Source organism: Sus scrofa, chromosome 13, assembly GCF_000003025.6.
Source record: "Sus scrofa isolate TJ Tabasco breed Duroc chromosome 13, Sscrofa11.1, whole genome shotgun sequence".
NCBI classification, from domain to species: domain Eukaryota; kingdom Metazoa; phylum Chordata; class Mammalia; order Artiodactyla; family Suidae; genus Sus; species Sus scrofa.
In genome coordinates this window covers 1,842,080-1,864,147 of record NC_010455.5, presented here as the reverse complement: position 1 = coordinate 1,864,147, position 22,068 = coordinate 1,842,080, and the positions used below count along the sequence as shown (strand labels likewise).

General features: G+C 40.9%; 1 protein-coding gene across 1 annotated transcript in view; it reads left to right on the top strand.

The window, feature by feature from the left end:
* The window catches only part of COL6A6 (collagen type VI alpha 6 chain), a 168,494-nt gene that overhangs the window by 121,821 nt on the left and 24,605 nt on the right, over positions 1–22,068 (top strand). The window contains 9 exon segments of the mRNA XM_021071331.1: positions 856–906; positions 3,183–3,218; positions 4,919–4,981; positions 10,831–10,893; positions 11,893–11,928; positions 12,051–12,087; positions 14,100–14,111; positions 17,847–18,239; positions 18,242–18,339. Coding sequence (XP_020926990.1) covers positions 856–906; positions 3,183–3,218; positions 4,919–4,981; positions 10,831–10,893; positions 11,893–11,928; positions 12,051–12,087; positions 14,100–14,111; positions 17,847–18,239; positions 18,242–18,339 — 789 coding nt within the window.

Sequence of the window (22,068 nt, the reverse complement as noted above, 5' to 3'; positions counted from 1 at the left end):
AGGTATTGCCATGAGCAGTGGTGTAGGTCACAGACGCAGCTCGGATCTGGTATTGCTGTGGCTGTGGTGTAGGCCGGCAACTGTAGCTCCAATTCAGCCCCTAGCCTGAGAACTTCCATGTGCCAGAGGTGCAGCCATAACAAGACTTAAAAGAAAAGAAAGATGAAAGTTCCAGGTAGATATCAGGGGTGGCTCTCCGAAGAGAGTGTGGAAAATAACATCCCAGCCTAGCTGTGTGGCTTTCTGGAAATTGAGATCGTCTCTTCTTTTTGGCCAGCTTCTCCAAGGTGACAAATTCTCAGGTACCAAATTTCCTGGCCAGGATACTCTTAAAGCCAAATGTGAAAATGGACCAAACTGGAACCCTTTTTCCATTCTTTCCTCCCATCTAAACCCATTCATGGGAAACTCAGCCTGCCCTTCCCCCAGAGCGCGGGACTTCTCACTAAGGCCTCTACAGGGCTCTGACAGTAGCCAATGCCCAGGCCTTTGGGAGATCTTACTTTTATCTAGCCAACTGAACATGGATTTGAGCTTAGGTATTAAAATACAAATGTCATCCAGGAGGAGTAACACTTCTACCTCCTTTAATTAAGATTAGCAAACACCTGAAATTTTCTCATTTAATCCTCGAAACACCAAGAGCAGCTATAATTCTTATTCCCCTTTTCCAGATGAGATAAATGAGGTGAAGGAACAGTGTATTGTCTATGTTATTGAGCATTCCCTTTAGTGCCCCTGTCACCTGCCCCAGAGGAGCAGCCTAATTTTTCCTAATCAAATCCCAAAATTGGCTATCTACTTTGCCAGTTGTCTATAGTCAGGGATGTTTGTAAATAATTGCTTTGTTGACAGGGTGATGATGGCAACCCAGGTTATGGTGGCATCGGAAATAAAGGAGCAAAGGTAAGACACATCAGCTGAAAGCTGCACGTTTCCATTTATTTATTGTTGCTTTTTTGGGGCAACATTAAAGAGAAAAAAAAGAAACAGTGAATAAGGTGGTCTTGGACTTTTAGAGGTAGATTTTGGTCATTTACTTGCTGATATGTTTTGGGGAATATAATTTGATGGTTGAAGTTACAGGCAACAGTCAAAACTTGAAATGACTTTTCTGTTCTTTGCAGAGATGCACAGGCAGGGCCAGACTTGTTCCAGCCTGAAAAAGTGTCTAATCTTAGAAGCTCTGTGCTTCTAAGCATGGGAGCATTCCAAAATTTGTCTTCCACTGATTGTGTTTACTTTAACCAATAGTAAAAAGTTTTACAGGGCCTTTCCAAATGCAATGGGCCAAGCTGCCTCTCCAAAATTAATTTTATATCAAACTATAACTGTATATTGCCACTAAATATTTAAGCGTCAGGAAGTAAGATAGACAAATTTACCAAAAGCAGTGATTTCTATATGCCAAAAATAACCACTTAGAAAACATAATAACAATATCCACAAAAATATAATGTAGTTAAGAAATCCTTTCTGCAAAAATGTTCCAGAACTATAGCAAAAATTATTGAGATATAAAATTTCAATGAACAGAGACATACCAAGATCCTGTTGGAAAGTCTAAAATGTTATAAGGATCAGTGTGTAATTCCAAGTGAAATACCAACAAGAATGGTGCAAGGGAATCATGGAAGAATAAACAAACCCCCCCAAAGCTAAAACTTCTCAAAAAACAAAAACTGAGGAACAAAGAATTTCCAGTGAAATTTTCATTAGCATAGATAATAATTGGGGAGTTCCCGTCGTGGCACAATGGAAACAAATCTGACTAGGAAGCATGAGGTTGTGGGTTCGATCCCTGGCCCTGCTCAGCGGGTTAAGGATCCAACGTTGCCATGAGCTGTGGTGTAGGTCTCAGACCCGGCTCAGATCTGGTGTTGCTGTGGCTCTGATTAGACCCCTAGCCTGGGAACCCCCGTGTGCTGCGTGAGCGGCCCTAAAAAGACAAAAGACGAAAAAATAAGAATAATAGATAATAATTGAAAACAGTTTTTTTTTTTTTTTTTGTCTTTTTTTTTTCCCCCTAGGGCCACACCTGCAGCATATGGAGTTTCCCAGGCTAGGGGTCCAATCGGAGCTGTAGCTGCCAGCCTATGCCAGAGCCACAGCAACGCCAGATCTGAGCCGCATCTGCAACCTACACCACAGTTCACGGCAACGCTGGATCCTTAACCCACTGAGCAAGGCCAGGGATCGAACCCACAACCTCATCGTTCCTAGTTGGATTCGTTAACCACTGAGCCATGACGGGAACTGAAAACAGCTTTAATATTTGATTTTTAAAAAGGGAGCTCTTAGGTATCCTATAGAATTGGAATTTTAGCCACTCTTTAAGAAGAATGTGTAAGTTTATATATAATTGTATAGAACTTATGTGACAATGTCAAGTAAAAAATCAGAACATTGTAAGAAAAAACATTTATCCCAATTGTGCTGAAATGCATTTTAAGAAGAAAATAGGACAATATATTTATAGTATCACTTGCTGGGAAGTGAGATTTGGGTGATTTTTCTACTTTCTATTCCTGTGTATTTTAAATTCATTTGAAGAGATATTACTTTTAATCAGAAAATAAACTTTAACTGAAATAAATGCTTTTTCATCAAGTGAGGATTATCAGACCTCTTCAACTATAGTCTGTGGCCAGAGTAAGATAGAGGACCAGAAAACAAATGATCAGATTTACATGGCAGGTTTGCCAATTTCTCCATTGAAATCCATTTTAGGAAGACTGTTTCTGGAGTTCCCATTGTGGCTCAGCAGAAACGAACCCAACTAGTATCCATGAGGATAGAACCCGACTTCTATGTGGTCAAGTGCAGCCCTAAAAGGGGAAAAAAAAAAAAAAAAAAAGAAGAAGACTGTTTCAGAGTTCCAGATCACCAGCTATCCTGATGAATACCTACAGTCAAAGGCAAGCTTATTTGTAATTCCTCAGATGCGTGCAATTACCCACTTAGCTTAGGTGGTCACGATATTTTGGTGAGACCAGTAAATAGTTTAATTTAGAAATTGGAGTTAGTTTCTCAAATCATGCTCTACAGTTTCATTTTCAATTGTTTTGGTCCTTCCTTAATTCAGAGGCACTTAAACTAAATAAGGCTGCAGGCAAAATTAAAGTCAGTATAAACCTATCCTGGTGATATGTGTGTATATTAATTTTCTCTGTCAATTATAGGGCCAAGAGGGATTCCCTGGAGAAATTGGACTTAAGGTACGTGTGCTTCATACTAACTAGAGATCCATCAGAAATACTCCTGGGCTTATAAAATATATCATAGGACAATAGAAGGGTATAAATTGAAAGGAATAAAAAGAGTATGATGTTAGCTATGGATCCATATATAAAGGTCATCTATGGCCTTTATTATGTTGAGATAGGTTCCCTCTGTGCCCACATTCTGGAGAGTGTGTTTCAAAATGAATATTGAATTTTTATTTATTTATTTGCTTTTTAGGGCCACACATGTGGCATATGGAAATTCCCAGGCTAGGGGTCAAATAGGAGCCGCAGCTGCCGGCCTACACCACAGCCACAGCAACACGGGATCCGAGCTGTGTCTTCAACCTATAACACAGCTCAAGGCAACACCAGATTCTTAACTCACTGAGCAAGGCCAGGGATTGAACCCACATCCTCATAGATACTAGTTGGGTTCGTAACCCGCTGAGCCACAGCAGAACTCCCTGGATGTTGAATTTTGTCAAAAGCTCTTTTTGAGTCTATTGAGATGAACATATGGTTTTTATTCCTCAGTTTTTTGATGTGGTATATTACAGTGATTTGCAGATATCGAAGAATCCTTGCATCCCTGGAATAAATCCCACTTAATCATGGTGTGTGATCTTTTTAATGTATTGTTAGATTCCTTTATGAATAAAGGAGCTAGTAAAGAAGCATGCTTTTCAAAAAATATTTCTACTTTTTAAATTCTTAAATAAAGGGCGAAATCCTTATTTTTCTCCTCGTATGCACTCCTTCCCCTCTATCATCTGTATTTTCTTCTTTGCTTGAAGGGAGGTAAAATATAAGGAAAATCAAAATTCCCCAATTTCACTTGGCTCAACTCTCCCAATGTGTTTATAAATCACCTTCAGATAATAAGTAATCAATAATGTCCTCTACCTTAAGGCTTTCATTTCTGCCAGAAACATTCTCTGAGGCCTGTAAATTCAGGTCCTATGATAAGATCAGGGGACAAAATAAAGGGCACTGTTCATGTCTCCATGGAGGCTATGTTGTAGCTGCAGAGACAGAGAAATAAAACAGTGAGACTGCAGTGTCCCATGTTGAGAACTAAAAAAATGAGGGGTTGTTAAGGGGAGACACTTCAAAGAAGCTAAAAATATTCATGAAAAAAAAATGTCTTCATGTTGGAAGCAGTTTTTTTGTTGTTATTGTTTTGTTTTGTTTTTGTTTTTGGTCTTTTTTTGTCCCTTTTTTTTAGAGCCGAACCCGAGGCATGTGGCGGTTCCCAGGCCAGGGATCTAATCGGAGCTGGTGCTGCCTATGTCACAGCCACAGCAACGCCAGATCTGAGCCACGTCTGCGACCTACACCACAACTCATGGCAACACCAGATCCCCAACCCACTGAGTGAGGCCAGGGATCAAACCCGAAACCTCATGGTTCCTAGTCAGATTTGTTTCCACTGCTCCATGACGGGAACTCCTGGAATAAGTTTTAATTTATTTTTATTAACGTATAATTGATTTACAATTATGTGCTAATTTCTGCTGTTCAGCAAAGTGACTCAGTTATACACATATATACAGTCCTTTTTCCCATTATTTTCCGTTATGGTTTATCCCAGAAGACTGGATATAGTTCCCTGGAATCAATTTTTAAACACATTGAAATATCTCTCTTTGAGTTTAATAACCATTTCATTTTATTCTTCTGAAATTATTTAGGGTGAGATTGGGGACCCTGGGAGTCCAGGAGAAACTGGACCCAAGGGAGCTACAGGCAAGACGGTAAGCTTCTTAGGCTGCAAAGCCTTATAGTCTCGGCTATTTGGGGAAGTCCTTTTTCATGCTTTTACAGTCATTTGAGTTGTCACCTGGTCCCAAAGTCTTGTAAAATGTGTTTTTTACTAAGGGAAACTAGGGGTGGGGACATGGCTATTTTACTCATCCTTATAAGGCAAGTGACTCCTGGCTCTTAGTGACCAAGTTCATCTGTTCTGGCTGCCAAGGTACAATCTGAACACTGGTTAGGTCAGTGCTGTTGTTTCTTAAGGAGTCCTTGTGGTCCAGAACAGTTTTTGCACCACAAAACACGGCCAATTTAATCCCATCCCCCAGCAGATTTCATGTAATTTAAGTAAGGCCACTGGCATCTCATCTTTAACTACTTTAAAGAGGTGACCCTTGCCCCATTTAGCTAGAGAAAGTGTCTCTTGAGCTCCTTGAGAAAGCTTCCATTTATCATGTAACTGAATGTGTCTTTATTCCCTGGTGCTTTCGCTGCTGCAGGGTTCGATCCCTGATCTGGGAACTGAGATCCCACATCAAGTTCCTGCATGCTGTGGAAATAAAGGAAGGAAGGGAGGGAGAGAGAGTGGAAGGGAGAGGGGGGGGAGGAAGGGAAGAGAAAAGAAAGGAAAGTACCAGAACAGACACTGTGAGTCGCCTATACTCTCAGAAACATCAGCATCCCAAGCTTGCTGTGTATTAAGAATGGATTTGCCTCTGCTGACTCATATGTGTCATATGAAAAAATGCGATGAGCACTTTATGAAAGACACAGTCTTAATGACATTATCTCCTGAGAGGTTGTCTCTTTTCTTCAGAAGAATACCATTCAGGTAAACCTCTTCTTCACACCATGTCAATTAGTTGGAAAAGAACAACACACTATCTGATAAAAACTGATACTTGAGGTAGTTTTTCAACTTTGCCACCACAGTTAGTTTTACTCCAGTCAGGTTTTTTTTTTTTTTTCCCTACAAAGTGTAACAAACTTTATGTGAAGAGATTATTTATATGGGTTTTAGAGGTATGAAATAAACTTCTTTCCCTCCATCCTGCTTCTCCCAAGCAGGCTGTCATTCCTTTCCGGCTATAATTCTTCTCTTTCCCGGCTATAATTCCATTCCTCATGCACGTTTTTGGATGACTATCCGTAACAATTTTGCTATAAAAAAAAAATGAAGAGTGGTATTGTAATTAGAAAGCTAATTGGGAAAGAAATTCAAATTAATCCAGATGTCATCTGCATTGAAATATCTCTGGATCCTTTCCCTCACTTGTTAATGAAGCAGTTCACCCTTGAACACTGGAGGCATGCCAACACTGTCAGCAGATTCTTGGGTTCCCTCCCTGCCCAATGGCACATTAATCATTAAAAAATAAGAAGAAGGAGGAGAGGAGGAGGGGGAGGGGGAGGAGGAGGAGAAGAAGAAGAAGAAACTAGTGGGAAATATATAATCTTTTTCTCTTGGCCTTTGGTTACTTGAATGTTTTTTCCCACATTGGACAATTTATCACTGGTTTTCACTTGCTTGTTTCACCTGCCAAGAGGCTTTTCTACATCTCTGTGTTTTTGAATTTGAAGTTTTTCCCTCTGAAAGATGGGAAGTTCCATTAAAAATTTTCGGGGATGAAGCTTTGACTACCTCTTTAATTCTCTGGGAATGATTACGTCCCTAGTTGAAGATTTCTAATCTTTACCTTGGCTCCCCAACCCCTGCCCCCACATGGAATCTCTTTTTTTTTTTTTGCTTTGCTTTTTTTAGGGCCGCACCCGCAGCATATGGAAGTTCCCAGGCTAGGGGTCAAACCGGAGCTGCAGCCACAGCAACCGGGGATCCGAGCTGAGTCTGTGACCTACACCACAACTCACGGAAATGCCCACTGAGTGAGGCTAAGCACTGAGCCAAGCATTCAGTCTCTCTAAGCACTCATGGATACTGATCATATTGTTTCCACTCTGCTACAACAGGAACTCCAGGAAGCACTTTTTTTTTTTTAAATTTGATTTTTAACTTCTCTTGTTTGTATGTATTTATACTTTGTATCAGGTTTACATACTTTGTATCAGCTTTATACAGGCAGGTACCTCAAAGCAGGGTTCCTCAGCCCCAGCCCTACTGACACTTGGGACTGGATCATTCTTGGTTGTAGAGACTGTCCTGCATTGTAGGATGTTCAGCAGCATCCCTGGCCTCTTTAGTAGATGTCAGCATTGCCACACCCCCACTGCCCATTAATGACAACCAAAAATGTCCCCAGACATTGTCAAATGTCCCCACAGGAGTAGCAGTAGGCATGAGGGACACAAAATCCACCCCACTCCATCCCCATTAAGGACTACTAGTTTAAAGAGTCAATTTCACAAGGTTTGTTAGGAAAAACTGGCAATCAAATCCCTCTGCCACTTAGCTCCTCTTTCTCTAGAGTTTATCTTTTTGCTCTACTTTCTGGGAACTTTCTTTGACTTTATCTTACAATGTTTCTCTCATAGTTTAATTTCCTTTTTCTTGCTTTTTTTAGGACCACAGTTGCGGCATATGGAAGGTCTCAGCTACAGCTACTGGCCTACATCGCAGCTCATAGCAATACCAGATCCCCAAACCACTGAGCAAGACCAGGGATCGAATCTGAATCCTTGTGGATACTAGTCAGATTCATTTCCACTGAGCCACAACAGGAACTCCTTAGTTTAATTTTCTAGCCTCATTTTTGTTCTCTGAATATTCCTTTTTTATACTATCCTATTCTTTTATTATGGTTGACAGATCTCTTATCTCTCTCAGTATATAAATTCATACTTTTAAAGTCTTTGCCCATGGAGAACAGACTTGTGATTGCCAAGAGGGAGGCAGAGGGAGTGGGAGGGACTGGGAATTTGGGGTTAATAGATGCAAACTGTTGCTTTTGGAATGGATAAGCAATGGGATCCTGCTGTATAGCACTAGGAACTATGTCTGGTCACTTGTGATGGAGCATGATAATGTGAGAAAAAAGTGTGTACATGTATGTGTGACTGGGTTACCTCACTGTGCAGTAGAAAATTGACAGAACACTATAAATCAGCTATAATGGAAAAAATAAAAATCATTATAAAAAATAAATAAAGTCTTTGCCCAACATAGTCTGTTCCCTGCAGAGTGTTTTGGTGTGTTGGTTTTGCTTTTTGTTTTTGTTTTTTTTTGCTTTGTTTTGTTTTTTCTGTTTTGGTCTCTATTTCTCACATGTCTGGGGAATGGGATAATTCTTGCTATTTAAGAATTGAGATTGGGCTTATCAGACACAATTTAGAATAGATTTACAAGGAGTCCTGCTGAATAGCATTGAGAACTTTGTCTAGATACTCATGTTGCAACAGAACAAAGGGTGGGGAAAAAAATGTAATTGTAATGTATACATGTAAGGATAACTTGATCCCCTTGCTGTACAGTGGGAAAATAAAAAAAAATTTAAAAAAAATTGAGGCATAAGAGTTCCTATTGTGGCTCAGTGAGTTAGGAACCTAACGTAGTGTCCATGAGGATGAAGGTTTGATCCCTGGCCTTGCTCAGTGGGTTAAGGATCCAGCATTGCTGCAAGCTGCAGCATAGGTGGTAAATATAGCTTGGTTGCTGTGGCTGTGGTGTAGACCAGCAGCTATACTTCCAATTTAACCCCTATCTTGGGAACTTCCATGTGCCCCAGGGGCAGCCATAAAAAACAATGGGGGAAAAAAGAATTAAGGGGTAAACAACAAAGTCATACTGTATAGTCTAGGGAACTATATTCAATATCATTATGTAATAAACCATGATGGAAAAGAATATGAAAAGAATGTATTATATATATATATATATATATAAGAATTGAGAACCAAAAGTCAGATTCACAGCCCTGAGGACATGGGTGGGGCTCATCTACTGAAAGTTTCACTGAAGAATGAGCTGTGATTTAGCAAATATCTGATACCAGCATCTTTGGTCCTCATTGTCTAGTTGGTTTCCCCTGAGATTCTTTCAGGCTCTTGCCTGGGGGTGAAGGTCTGGCTGCCAGCTTTCTAGGGTCTCACATCTATTCCAAACCTTCATTTGATCTCTCTGGTTTTTTGGATGGCACCTCTGTCACTCAGCTCTGCCTGGGGTCTCCTACTGCAGACACTTCGGTTTTACCTCTGCCCTTGGGGAGGAAGAAGGGACATCCACCTGACTATAAAGGATGGAGAGGAGGCTTGGGGATTCCTAAAATGATCTGCAAATAATCTGCCTCATGCAGCCCCTCTTCCTTCACCTCCACTGCTAAGAGGTACCTTCTGGCAATAAACACACAGATTCTTGGCTTTTCCTGCTGCTGCCCTATGATTCAGCTTCTTCAGCTCTGCTAAGTCGTTTAACACTTTGGCTGCTTCCCAGCCTCTGGAGCTTGATGGCTGTTGTCTCCTTTCTCCTTCTCCCCATGCTTGTCATTTTTTTGCCTTAAAAAAAATCTGTTTGCTATAATTTTCGTAAGACACTGGAAGGGAGTAAAATAAAGGCCAATGTCCAGTTTGCCATTTCTTCTCTGGAAATTAATCTATAGCTTCTAAATAAAATACAATTGGTAAGGTTGTTGGCTTTTTGTTTTTTTGTTTTACTGAACCCAGCATGCTGTGAATATCATTGGAAGACCCAAAGGACATAAATAATTATTTGCTGTTCCATAGGAAACGCTTTTACAAAATAAGTTGATTTTGTTTTTTTAAATTTATTTTTTGAGGCATAGTCGATTTACAGTGTGTATTAATTTCTGCTACACAGCAAAGTGATTCAGTTATACACATATATATTCTTATTGCATATTCTTTTCCATTATGCTTTTATCACAGGATGTCAAATATAGTTCCCTGTGTCATAGAGCAGGACTTTGTTGTTTATCCATCCTAGATAAAATAGTTTGCATCTGCTAACCCCAAACTTCCAATCCATCCCTCCCCCACCCTTAAGTTGATTTTAGACAACTTTGTATTTATTCCCATAAAAGTTATAAATCTCATGACATTGTGAATGAACAAATGAGGATTGTCCTAATTTTTAAACTAAATTCTAGCTTTCTGATAAATTATACTGTTGAATGTACATACATAAAGTAAGTAGTCAACAACTGTTGTTTTTATTTACTGCTGTTATTCCCCATTTCGCTGCAGGTATTTCCAGCCAGTTGCTAAGTGTTTTTTTTTTGTTGTTGTTGTAGTTGTATCAAGCTTTTTTATATTTAAATTTTAGTCTTTCTGGGTGTTTGTTTTTCAGTCTAGTCATCCACTAATGTTAGATAAATTGAGATAAAAATTCATTTAGATGAAAATTTCTTCCTTGATCCAGCAATTCTAGTTCTATTGATCTTCCCTAAGGAAACAATCAGAATTGCACATATAGCTTTTATAGTGGCATGCTTATTACAACAACAGTAAATTTAAATGCCAACAACAAGGGACTGACTAAATAAATTTTGGTATATCCATGTAATGGAATACTCTGGCAGCCACGAAAGGTGATTTTTGCAAAAGAGTATTTAATAACATGAAAAAGCCCAGAGATATGTATTTAATTTAAAAGGCAACAGGAAAAAGTATAAAAAATATATTAAAAACTGTAAAGATTAATACCAAAAGGATAAATATATAAAAGACAAAAAGAAAAGGTACCAAAATGTCAACAAGGATAAGAGGTTGTTGAGGTTTTTTGGGCTGTTTTTTCTTTTTTTTTCTGTGTGCTTTTGGAAATCTTTTAATTTTCTAAAATGAAAATATATTGCCTTTGAAATTTAAAACACCCACACCCACAAACACACAAACATCTATGTATGAATATAATCTTAAAGTAAGTAAATTCTGCTTGGAGGTGTCTGCTGGGCTTCCAGGAGAGCCAGGATCCCCAGGGGAGCTGGGACCTCCTGGACGCAAGGTAAGCTGAAAACCCATAAATCATACCCACTCCTTTTCTAAGTAAAAAATCAGTGCCCTGCGTCTTCAGTGCCCAGATGTGTGTGCTTTCTGTGTTTGCCATTTGGCAACAATTTTCACTTTTTTTTCCTTCTCTATGTGCTGAAAGAGAGGAGGAAAAAAGTGCCGACTGAGGGAGGAAATGAAAAGAGATTTCTCATTTCATCTAAAATGAAATTTCTCAATTATCAGTGAACTTCATTTGCCCAATCCTTGCCCTTTCCTTATATTCAATAAGTGATCAGTGAGTAAAAGAAAAGGAGGGGAAATTAAAAAGTGAATAAGTTATCAATACCACATTCACATGGAACTTACTTTTTTCAGGAGTTTAGGTGGGGTACCATCGCATTTTTCCCTGAATCTGAGAGCAGCCAGATTCTTCCTGTTCCAAAGATGGGACTGAACACACAAAATTAAAACCAATTCCACTTTCTTCATTCAATCCCAAACCCAGATATATATATGAACTCACTTGGGGAGGACATTTGGGATTCCATTTCCAGATGTTCAGTTTGAGTCTGGTCCCTTTGTCATCCAAGTGATGATGGAAGAGATTCAGGTTCTGATCAGCAGTTGCCCAGTGGCCAAGGCAAAGCACTGGGGGTCTGGGAACCTCTGCCCTAAGGAGGGCAGGTGCAGGGGATGGCTCAGCCTCATCTGCTTCTAGGACGAGGACCTGCTCCAGGGCTCTCCCTACCAGCATCACATTGTCAGCTCCATCCTTAGCTTCTGGACAGCCCTTATCATCCAGAGATGTGACTGGAGGAAAGTGACCATTGGAGGCTCACTTCTTATAGTTTCTCCCCCTTATAATGTTAATTAGGTGATGAGTATCCTACATGATTTTTTTTCCCTCCCACTTAGAATAAAAATGTTAAGAAGTTATCTTTTTCATAATGTTGATGCACATTTTGCTGTGTGTGTCTAGAGTCATGAAACCACATTCCTTTTGTTTCCCTAGGGCGTGAAAGGGGCCAAAGGGTTGGCTTCATTCTCCGTACGTATCTTCTGACTCCAGCAGAGCCTGAGCTCCCCTTTACCTTGACATTGATTTACTGTGCAACCACAGGACCTGGCAGTCTGTTGGCTAATTCTTTCTGTTTTATTTTTGAACTGCAGACATGCGAGCTGATTCAGTATGTGCAGGATCACAGTCGTAAGTACCCACCTAGAATGCTTCCCCCAGATGTCAGCATTCATAGAAGAAAAGCAGAGAATTCTGCACTCAAAGTTGAGACAATTTACCAGCCAGTTTTTTAAAATTAGAGATGTCACTGCATATATTTGGAGGTGGTGTAGACTGGTGCCCCCTCTCTGGCTGCCAGCATGGAAACATGTTCCAAGCACTAAGATTTCTGTGGTGCTTTTAATCAGGGGGAAATGGAGCTAACTCTCCTGTGGTGAAATCGATCAATGGAGGGTCACATTAAACTTTTTAAAATGATTAATCCCTGAAAATAACTGATTCTATAAGGACTGAATTTAGTTGGTGTGAAAGGGCCAGCCTTGCCAAGGAGGGTGTCCTGGTGGGTGGGAGCCCTCACTTCTGTTCATCATTACTCCCTCTCTGAGTAGGTGTGCTTCATTTAGCTAGACTTACTTGGTTGTAAAATGACTTGTTCTGCCTATAGTTCTTTACTCTCTGTCAAAATTTTAAAGGCAAAAAGGGGTTTTGATTTGGCAAATGCTCTCTTCAATTAGCTTTGAGATCCTTATAGCAACCTCTTCCTCAGAATAATAATGTCAGTATCCAAGGAATTCCATAGACAAGTTGAGAAGGCTCTTTAAGAATCATCTGCAAATGAGCAGTAACTTCCCAAATAAACACTAGGACTGAAAAGGGTGTCAACATTCCCACAAGGCATTTGGTGGGAGAAAAAAATAGATGAATTCGAGTCTGTTTCTGTAGAGAGCCTTGGTCTCAAAAACAAAGACTTTTCAAAGCTTTGAATGCAATGCTAATTGGCCTTTTGGTAGCAGAATGGAGTCATTTGTGATGGGAGTCAAATCTATGCCTTGGGTCTGAAGATTGGTTGCTTTGGGGCTGCATTGGCACAGTAGTAGGCATTCTGACCTGGGAGCTATGTGAACTGTGTGACTCACAGATTCAAGTGTGATGAGGCCTGATCTTTTTAAAATTTGATGGGTTCAGTGCAAAATTACAAATACAGGAGTTCCGGTCATGGCACAGCAGAAACGAATCTGACTAGGAACCATGAGGTTGCGGGTTCAATCCCTGGCCTCGCTCAGTGGATTAAGGATCTGGAGTTGCCATGAGCTGTGGTGTAGATCACAGATGTGGCTCAGATCTGGCATTGCTATGTCTGTGGCATAGGCTGGCATCTGTAGCTCTGGTTGGACCCCTAGCCTGGGAACCTGCCATATGCCACAGGTGTGGCCCTAAAAAGAAAAAAAAAATTATAAATTACGTGCAAAACTATTTTGAAAGTGTCCTTTGGAACAAGAAAGAAAATCACAACCTATAATTTGTGCCTATTGGAAAAGCAAGTGATCACAGGGCTAGGAGCCCTTCTCAAGGCTTTGCAAGGGGCCCTACGGGTGAGAAGTAGAGAGCAGTACTGTCTAGAACTTTCTGCAATGATAGATGTGTCCTCGGCTTCTGATGTGTAAACACTAGTCACATGGGACTTTGAGTACTGAAAGATTGAGAATTCAGCCCAAAAGAAGCTGAATTTATTTCATTTAATTTTAATTAATTTCAGTGTAAATAGTTACAGAAAGCTAGCGGCATTCGTATTGGACAGTGCAGTCCTGAAGCTTAAGATTCATTTGCTTCAAAGTAAATCCACCTCTGATGTTTATATAGCTATATAATTGATAGCTATAGATATCCACATGGGAAATTGTAAAGAGAGGTTTTGACTTTCCAAATCCAGTGCACCTCTCTGCAAGATAACGTTCTCTCTCAGGCAGAGGTCCTTTCCTTCTGACAGCCAGCTACACACCACTGATTTATGACTCTCGCACTTCTCCCATCCCATCCCCTGTGGAAGGAACTGAGATTTTACCAAGATGCTAGATCTGTCTGCATTTCTACAAACGCTATTTGTTGCCTTGCTTTTTGAGTCTGCCATGATTTCTTACATGGTACAGAACCCTGCTCTCCTACCAAATAATAACCCAGCCTCTTTTGTTCTTCTTCCCCAGCTGGAAGACGTGGTGAGTAATCTTTATTTACAGTGTATTGTAATCAAGCTCCAAAATGTCGTGCATCTGGAAAGATGAGTTAGCACAATGTGTTGCCTGCCAAATTGTATAAATTTTATCTGGACTCTCTTTGCTGCTTCATCCTGGCAGTGGCAGCCCTGCCTCCAATAAATCACTCGAGTTGAAGCTGAGTCTCACAGCTCTTTGTCAGCCAAGGGGTTTGATTTTTAATTATTAGTATTTGAATGACTAACATTACCATTTACAGTACCAGTCGATTTTTTATAATATTTCTCCCTCCATTTTCTCTCTTTGTTTGTCGTATTGTCTCTATAGTCTGCTGGTTAGGGATTAAGATGCAAAGAGCAAAAGTCTAGAGAAAAAAGGTAGGGATGATCAGACAGCAAGCAAGCTGCCTGTGTAGTTCAGAGAGTGCTAAAATCTATGGAGCACATGGCTGATGTTACTTACTGACATGGCTTGATATCCTTCTGAACTGGTTTCTAGGTGTATTAAAAATGTTTATTCCATGATGCTTCTGTATAAACCCGTAATCACCCTCTTATATCTTTACACCTTTGTACCTTTTGTGTAAACCCATCAATCCATGCCCTGATTGCTTGTTCACTCATTCAACAAATATTTATTGAAGGTCTGTTATATGCCAGTGTCTGTCGCAGACACTGGGGACACAGGGCTGAATAAGAGGGACAGAATTCCTGACTCTAAAAGCTTCCGTTCTAGTGGAGGATCCAGATAGTAAATAAACAAATGAAAGAATTGTAGCATCTTTTAGCTGCTAGGAAAGAGATAAAGAATGAGATGGTCTGTCACAGAATAACGTTAGGGAAGGGGAAGAAGTGTCTTTGGAAGGAGGGCTTCTCTTTGAGGCAATGACATTGAAATTTGGATGAAGAATAAAAAAAGAAGCCAGCTTTGCAAGAGCCAGGCAGGGAATCCTGCAAGTGCAAAAGCCATGATACACCCAGGCACTTTCTAGGAACTGACAGAAGCGCAGTGTGACTGAGACACGGTGAGAAGGGGGAGATGGCTTGTGTAGAAGTAGAGAGGGAAGCAGTTCCCAAATCACGCAGGGCTTTGTAGGTTATATAATGAGGAGGATGGATTTTATTCAACTTGAACTGGAGGGTATTGAAGAGTTTATTGAAAGTATTGAAAGCAGGATCATAAACTGATGAACAATTTTTTAAAGATTATTTGGGCTGCTGTGGAAGAGTAGATTGTAGGGGAGATGAGCGTAAAAGCCAAAGGACTAGTGTTGGGGGGCCTGTGTGGAGCCATTCCAGGCAAACATGGCAGCGGCCTGGATGGGCCACCATTTCCTGGGTGGTCGTCACATGGCAAGGGTTCGTTTGCCTTCCTCCTTCCTCATCATCACCTGCTCTCTGCCGAGCAACAACAAGTATGTTGGGGACCCACCCTTGGAGGGGGACCTCCCTGGAGCCACCCTCATCCAGGCCAGCATTTCTCAGAATCTTCAGGGTCCTGGCAGCAAGCTGAATGAGCCCTTAGGTGTTTTTTTCCTGAAAACTTGAATTTTTTCTTATCTTCAGCCAGTGCTATCTTTTTTTCTTTTATCTCTAAATTACAGTGGAGGCTGCCTCATTGTTACTGCTCTCATTGTTCCCATATAAAAACAGCAGCCCAAACAAAAAGCTGGCAGAACCACTGTTGTGTTTGGTCATCCTTCTTCTCATTTTTTAAATTGCAAAGCTGACCTGACCTCAATTTTTTTTAAATATCTACTCAGCCCACTCAATGTGACTCAGAGGCTAATAACCTCTGTCCTGTCTCCATGGAGATGCACAGTTGGATAGGGGTTGGATATTTAATCTTCCTTTACCTGTGAAGGTCTTGGAGTCCAGGACAAGAAGGCGATAATAACAGGTGATGAGGCCCAGCTGAGAGGGGGCTCTGCCTCCTGGGGCAGCCTGGCCGGCCTGGAGGGTATGAGTCCCGAGCTTGCCTGTGAAGAGCTGACTTACTGGCCTCTGAATGATAGGAGGCCCCCCAAACAGGAGAGTCACCTAGATTTCCTTTTACCAACCAACTTCTCAACACCAGGCGTCTCACCGATTATGAAAGTTCAGTTCTTCTTCTTACGGCTGTTGCAAAGGCCTGTCCTTTGTCTGGTCCTTTTTCATTCAACATTTCCATACTCTTTGGTATATGCAGGGACTAATAATCTGACAGATCAAGAGAGAGGCCATTTCTGTCTTCACACTTCATAAAGTGCCGGGAGAGGCAAACCTTAATAGATACTTAGACAAAGATCTCCGACTGTGTTAAGTGCAGGATACTGGGATTCGAATGAATGAATCAGGATGAATGAATAAATCTAAATACATTCAAGTTGACCAATTCTAATTTGAACTTTCTCTAACTAATAAGGCATATTTGTTGGTTAAACTTTCATTCCTGTTAAGTAAAATTTATCAGTTGAAACGTTCCTTATTCTTTTAAGTAACTCAGCTCTTCTCTCTCACAATGAGTAGTTCTGTAATAGCAATAGTCATGACAAACATCAATTGAGTATATGCTATGTGCCAGGCATTGTTGTCCTAAGTGCTTTACCTGTGTTGATTCACTTAATCCCCAACATAGGCCTCCAGAGTGAATGCTAGCTAGGACTGTCATTTTACAGATGAGCAAATCAAGGAGTGGATAAGTCGCAATCTGCCTGAAATTATCAACAAAGCTTTCACATCCATCCCATTTTTGGGGGGGAGGGGGGGTTTGTTTTTTGTCTTTTGTCTTTTTAGGGCCACTCCCACAGCATATGGAGGTTCCAGGCTAGGGGTCAAATTGGAACTGTAGACACCAGTCACAGCCAAAGCGACTGCAATGTGGGATCTGAGCCTTGTCTGCAAACTGTATCACAGCTCACAGCAACGCCAGTTCCTTAACCCACTGAGCGAGCCAGGGATCCAACCCACATCCCAGTGGATACTAGTCCAGTTCATCAACCACTGATGGGAACTCCCACATCCATCCCTTTTTAACCCCTGTTACATTTCCTCACTTAAGTCACAAATGTATGTGTTAGTTTATTTAACAAAGTTCCAGCAAGAAACATGACATCATTGATCCATAGGTAAAAGGACATATCCATGACCTATTTTTTAGAAGGAATTTTAGTAATAGCTTAAAACTTTTATTAAAACTCAAATTCAATTATAGACTTTTTCTTGTGCCTTATTTCACGTATCGAAGCTTAGTTGATTTACAATGCTGTTGTAGTTTCTGGTGTACAGCAAAGTGATTTAGTTATACATATAAATATTATTTTTCCATTATGGTTTATTACAGGATATTGGATATAGTTCCCTGTGATGTACAGTAGGATCTTGTTGTTTATCTATTTTATATATATAGCAGTTTGCATCTGCTAACCCCAAACTCCTAATTTATCCCTCCCCCAACCCCTTTCCCCTTTGGTAACCATAAGCTTGTTTGCTATGGCTCTAAGTCTATTTCCTAAATAAGTTCATCTTGTGCTTGATTTAAAAGAGCAAAGTCAGTTTTTAGAATATCAATTTTAATTATTCAAGATTTGAATATTCAATATTTGTTTTGTTTTACTATGAGTCATTGCTATTTAATGATTTCGTGTTTACGTATTTTAATATTTAACATCTCAAATTACTTCATCTTCTATGTGTGTATCGTTTTTTTTCATTTTTAAGCGAGTGTGCTCATGGTAAATTGCATGTTCTGGCCTTTTAGGAGAACCGCGGTGCCCAGCACATCCCACTGAGCTGGTGTTTATGCTGGACCAGTCCCGGGGTGTCACGGAGCCGGAGTTCCTACGGATGAAGGAGATGATGTTATCCCTGCTGCGTGGCCTCCGGGTCCGGGAGAACCACTGCCCCGCGGGTGCGCGCGTGGCTGTGCTCTCCTATGACTCCCACGCCAGGCTCCTCATCCGCTTCTCCGATGCCTACAAGAAGGACCGACTCCTCAGGGAGATCGAGGCCCTCCCTTACGAGCGGTCCTTGGCTGCCAGGGACATCGGCAAGGCCATGAGGTTTGTCTCCAGGAACGTCTTCAAGCGGATGCTCCCAGGGGCTCACACCAGGAGAATCGCCACGTTCTTCAGCAGCGGCCAGTCCAATGACGCCAGACCATCACCTCAGCCGCCTTGGAGTTCAGCGCTCTGGACATCATCCCGGTGGTGATCGCCTTCACCAACGTGCCCTCCGTCCGGCGCTCATTTGCGGTAAGAAGATCAGCCCGCCCTGTTAACTCGTCTTTATTTTGTATTCGGAGGCATTTACAAGAAAGTTTTATTACTAAGTACCAGGAACCTGCCAAGCCCTTTATAGGCATCATCCTGCTTAGTTCCCAAAAGAAGTAGGTGTGAGGTGTTATTACCACTGTCCAAATAGGACGTTTAGTTGACTCAGATGCCCGGGTTCACACAGCTGACAAGTGGCAACATAAGGGCTGAATCCAGGCCTGCTAGTCTAGCGCTTCTCCAAAGAACCCTCTGAGTTGCCTCTGAGTGTAAAGATACTAAATCAAAATGGCCAATAAGTATTCATGGATGTCACTGATGTGGTCAAGGTGGTGGTCACTGCTGCACAATGGAAACCAATAGACTGATTTTATAACTTCACCAATTATGTAACTTCAATTTTTGCAAAGGAAAAACGATTCCAGTTATAGCTTCTTAGGTTGAGGATTAAAATATTACTGTGCAGCGTTTCTTTTTTGTTTTTTTTTTTCTTCATTTTTTTAAAGGTTTATTGAAATATAGTTGATTTACAACTATGTATCATTTCTAAATAAACCACCTGGGATCACAGCAACTTTTTTTTTTTTTTTTTTTTTTGGCCATGCCCAAGGCATGTGGAAGTTCCTGGGCCAAGATGGAACCTGTGCCATAGCAGTGGCACAAACCACTACAATGACAACACCAGACCCTTAACCTGCTGTGCCCCAAGAGAACTCTGATCACAGCAACCTCTAAAACACCCTATCAGTACAGCCTCAGTGGCAGGGGTTTCTTTCAAAACACCTTGCTAGACCCAGCAGAGTGTCCTTCTCGTCATCACTGAACATGGATGTTTGTTTTGTTTTGTGTTTTGTTCTCCATTTGTGGGGAAACCATGAGGAGGGGCCTCAAGCAGCCACAAAGGATGTTGGAAGATACAGCCTTAACCAAAAGGACAAGCAGTTGAAAAATTATTTCATGTAGAGAGAGGGAAGAAAGAAGCAACTGAGTCACTTCTTCCAGTGTGTGGAAGATCATTGCTGGAGAAAACTAGCCAGTCAACTCCAAGATAGCAAATCCCTTATTAGAGAAACTAGGAGTCATAGCAGTGGCAAATTCCAGATTAGACTTAAGGAAGAACTTTCTCAAGGCAAGATTGATTTACATTGTCATGGGCCGAATGGCTACATGGAGGTGGTCAAGACAGTATCTTTCTCTGAAGGCCTTTTGTAGGGGTGGACACTCACCTGGTAAGGGTGACTTCTATCTTTCCTGAAGATTGGAGGCTAGGATTGACTGGTTTTATAAGGCCCTTTCCAGCTCCCTAATTTTCTGTAAAAGTGTTAAAATAAGCAGACCAGACTGAAATATAGTACACCTCCATAAAATATGGAATGCAGTGCCGTCTGTCCAGAACTGGCTTGAAGATGAAATGATGTAACTTTGTGTACCAGTGCCTAGGTCTTAGTAACCACTCAATCATGGGAGCTTTTGCCTTGATTATTATTGTTATCAGTTGCTTGATGCTGAACTAAAATCCCTTTAACAATGGTAAAGTCTAGGTTGTAAAGGAGCCAAAATGGCTGTTAGTATCATTGAACTAAGGCAGAATTATGCAAATGAATAGGCTGATGTATGCGGCTCAGGAAAAAAAAATGCACATAAATTAGAAGACTGGGGCCAGGCTATGCAAATGAAGTTGCTGTGAGAAGAGCAGCTCAAAAATTCTGTCAGTGATTTGGTTACACACAGGATCCTCCTGATTCCCTCAGTTTATTGGGAGCCTGCATTGTTCTTTGGCTGTATTTATTCACAAAACAGGAAATAACTTAATATCCTGATACAAATAATTGATGGAGCTTATGATAGAAATTGAAAGAGATGCAATTCCACCCACCCACTCAAAAATATGTGCATAGCATATAACTTAAGAACACGTATTTTGTTAGGTTTTTCTTTTAAACTTTGGAGTGTTAAGAGTCCCACTTAGAGATACTGCCCAAATCAGTTAGACTCTTTGCTCCTTTCTTGAAGGAGTTTTTGTCAAAAAAGCACCAATAAAGTTTCAAATTCTTGACAGTGACTCTCATAAATCAGAGCAGTATTGGCCCCCAGCATCCCTGGGGCTGAAGAAGTTGGATGCAGACAGAAGTCAGAATTGGTCCCAAAGTTCATTCAGCCAACAAATGTTGGATGAGCAGCTCAGAGATACCAAGTGCCACCCTGGGCTCTGGGGACATAAGAGTAAAGTAGAAAACCAAAAGACCTTAGAGGACAGGGCTATGCAGGGTTGTCTAGAAGGGCTAAGGACAAGTTGGTGGGAACCCAGTACCTGACATTTCAGAAGAGAGATTGTTACTGCTCCTCCACTTCCCAACTCTTTCTTTCTTTTGTCCATTCTCTTCAAGTGTAGGTAAATATAACCTACACTTAAACTGTCATTACACTTAAACTGTCATTTGTTATTTTAAGAACAGAACTCAAAATTGTAATGGCACAACGAATTTTTATTTAGAGGCCGTATTACAAAACCCTCATTTGCTTCATAACCATTACAACTTTTCTACATCTTAATTCATCTAAGAATTCAGGAGACTCCAGATGAAATTTTGGACCTGTGTAAACACATGTGGCAGGTCTCAGAAGCAGCTACTCTGACAACGTGGCCTCATTCTCCTATGTTTCTGAGCAAAAAGATCACGGTCACCATCTTGGAAGTTTTTCATGATGGTCTGAAAGCCATTTTTGATTGGAAAAACCTTAATCTCAGGTCTTTTTCAATTTATTTGGCAATTATCTCTTTATTCTAGAGAAATTTTACTTGCTGCACATTAAAAATTCTAATGTAGGAGTTCCCGTCGTGGCGCAGGGGTTAACGAATCCGACTAGGAACCATGAGGTTGCGGGTTCGGTCCCTGCCCTTGCTCAGTGGGTTGACGATCCGGCGTTGCCCTGAGCTGTGGTGTAGGTTGCAGACGTGGCTCGGATCCCGCGTTGCTGTGGCTCTGGCGTAGGCCGGTGGCTGCAGCTCCGATTAGACCCCTAGCCTGGGAACCTCCATATGCCGCGGGAGCGGCCCAAAGAAATAGCAAAAAGACCAAAAAAAAAAAAAAATCTAATGTAGGGTATATTTCCCTTTCTAATGTACTTATAAAAATACATCCTTTTTAGCTAGCCTAATTTTTTTTCCTTTACTCTGTTATTTAGCAGTGCAGGTGAGAGAAACATTAGGTGTAATAGTTGACATTATAGATTATTTTAGTGACAGAGCTGAAATTGGGGAGGAGAGAGTGTCAGGGGAAACTTTAGCACTTTGAGCACCCAACCTTTTTATTCTTAAAAGGATTTCCTTTGTCAATAGAGAACTGTTTAAATAAAGAGGATTATACAGAGTATTGATGGTATTGTTTCTGAAATGAACCAATTTATGGAGCCCCAGAACAAAGTAACTGCCAGAACCATTTGCTATCACCCATCAGTGGATCTTCCAAGCTGGTGTATTCTTTGATACCATAGGAATATGAGCAATAAGAAAAGTGAACCATACAACCCTTTCATTTTAAATCTACAACCCACATTTATCCTGGAGAATTTTTTCTGTACCCATTGGTGATCCCATGATGTGTGGTAGGATGAGTGATCTCAAAATCCACATCTGCCAAACTTTATGGCTGAGGAGATTACTTGAGGGTGGGGGTTGCAGAGCACAGACCCCCTGTGGACTCTCTTCAT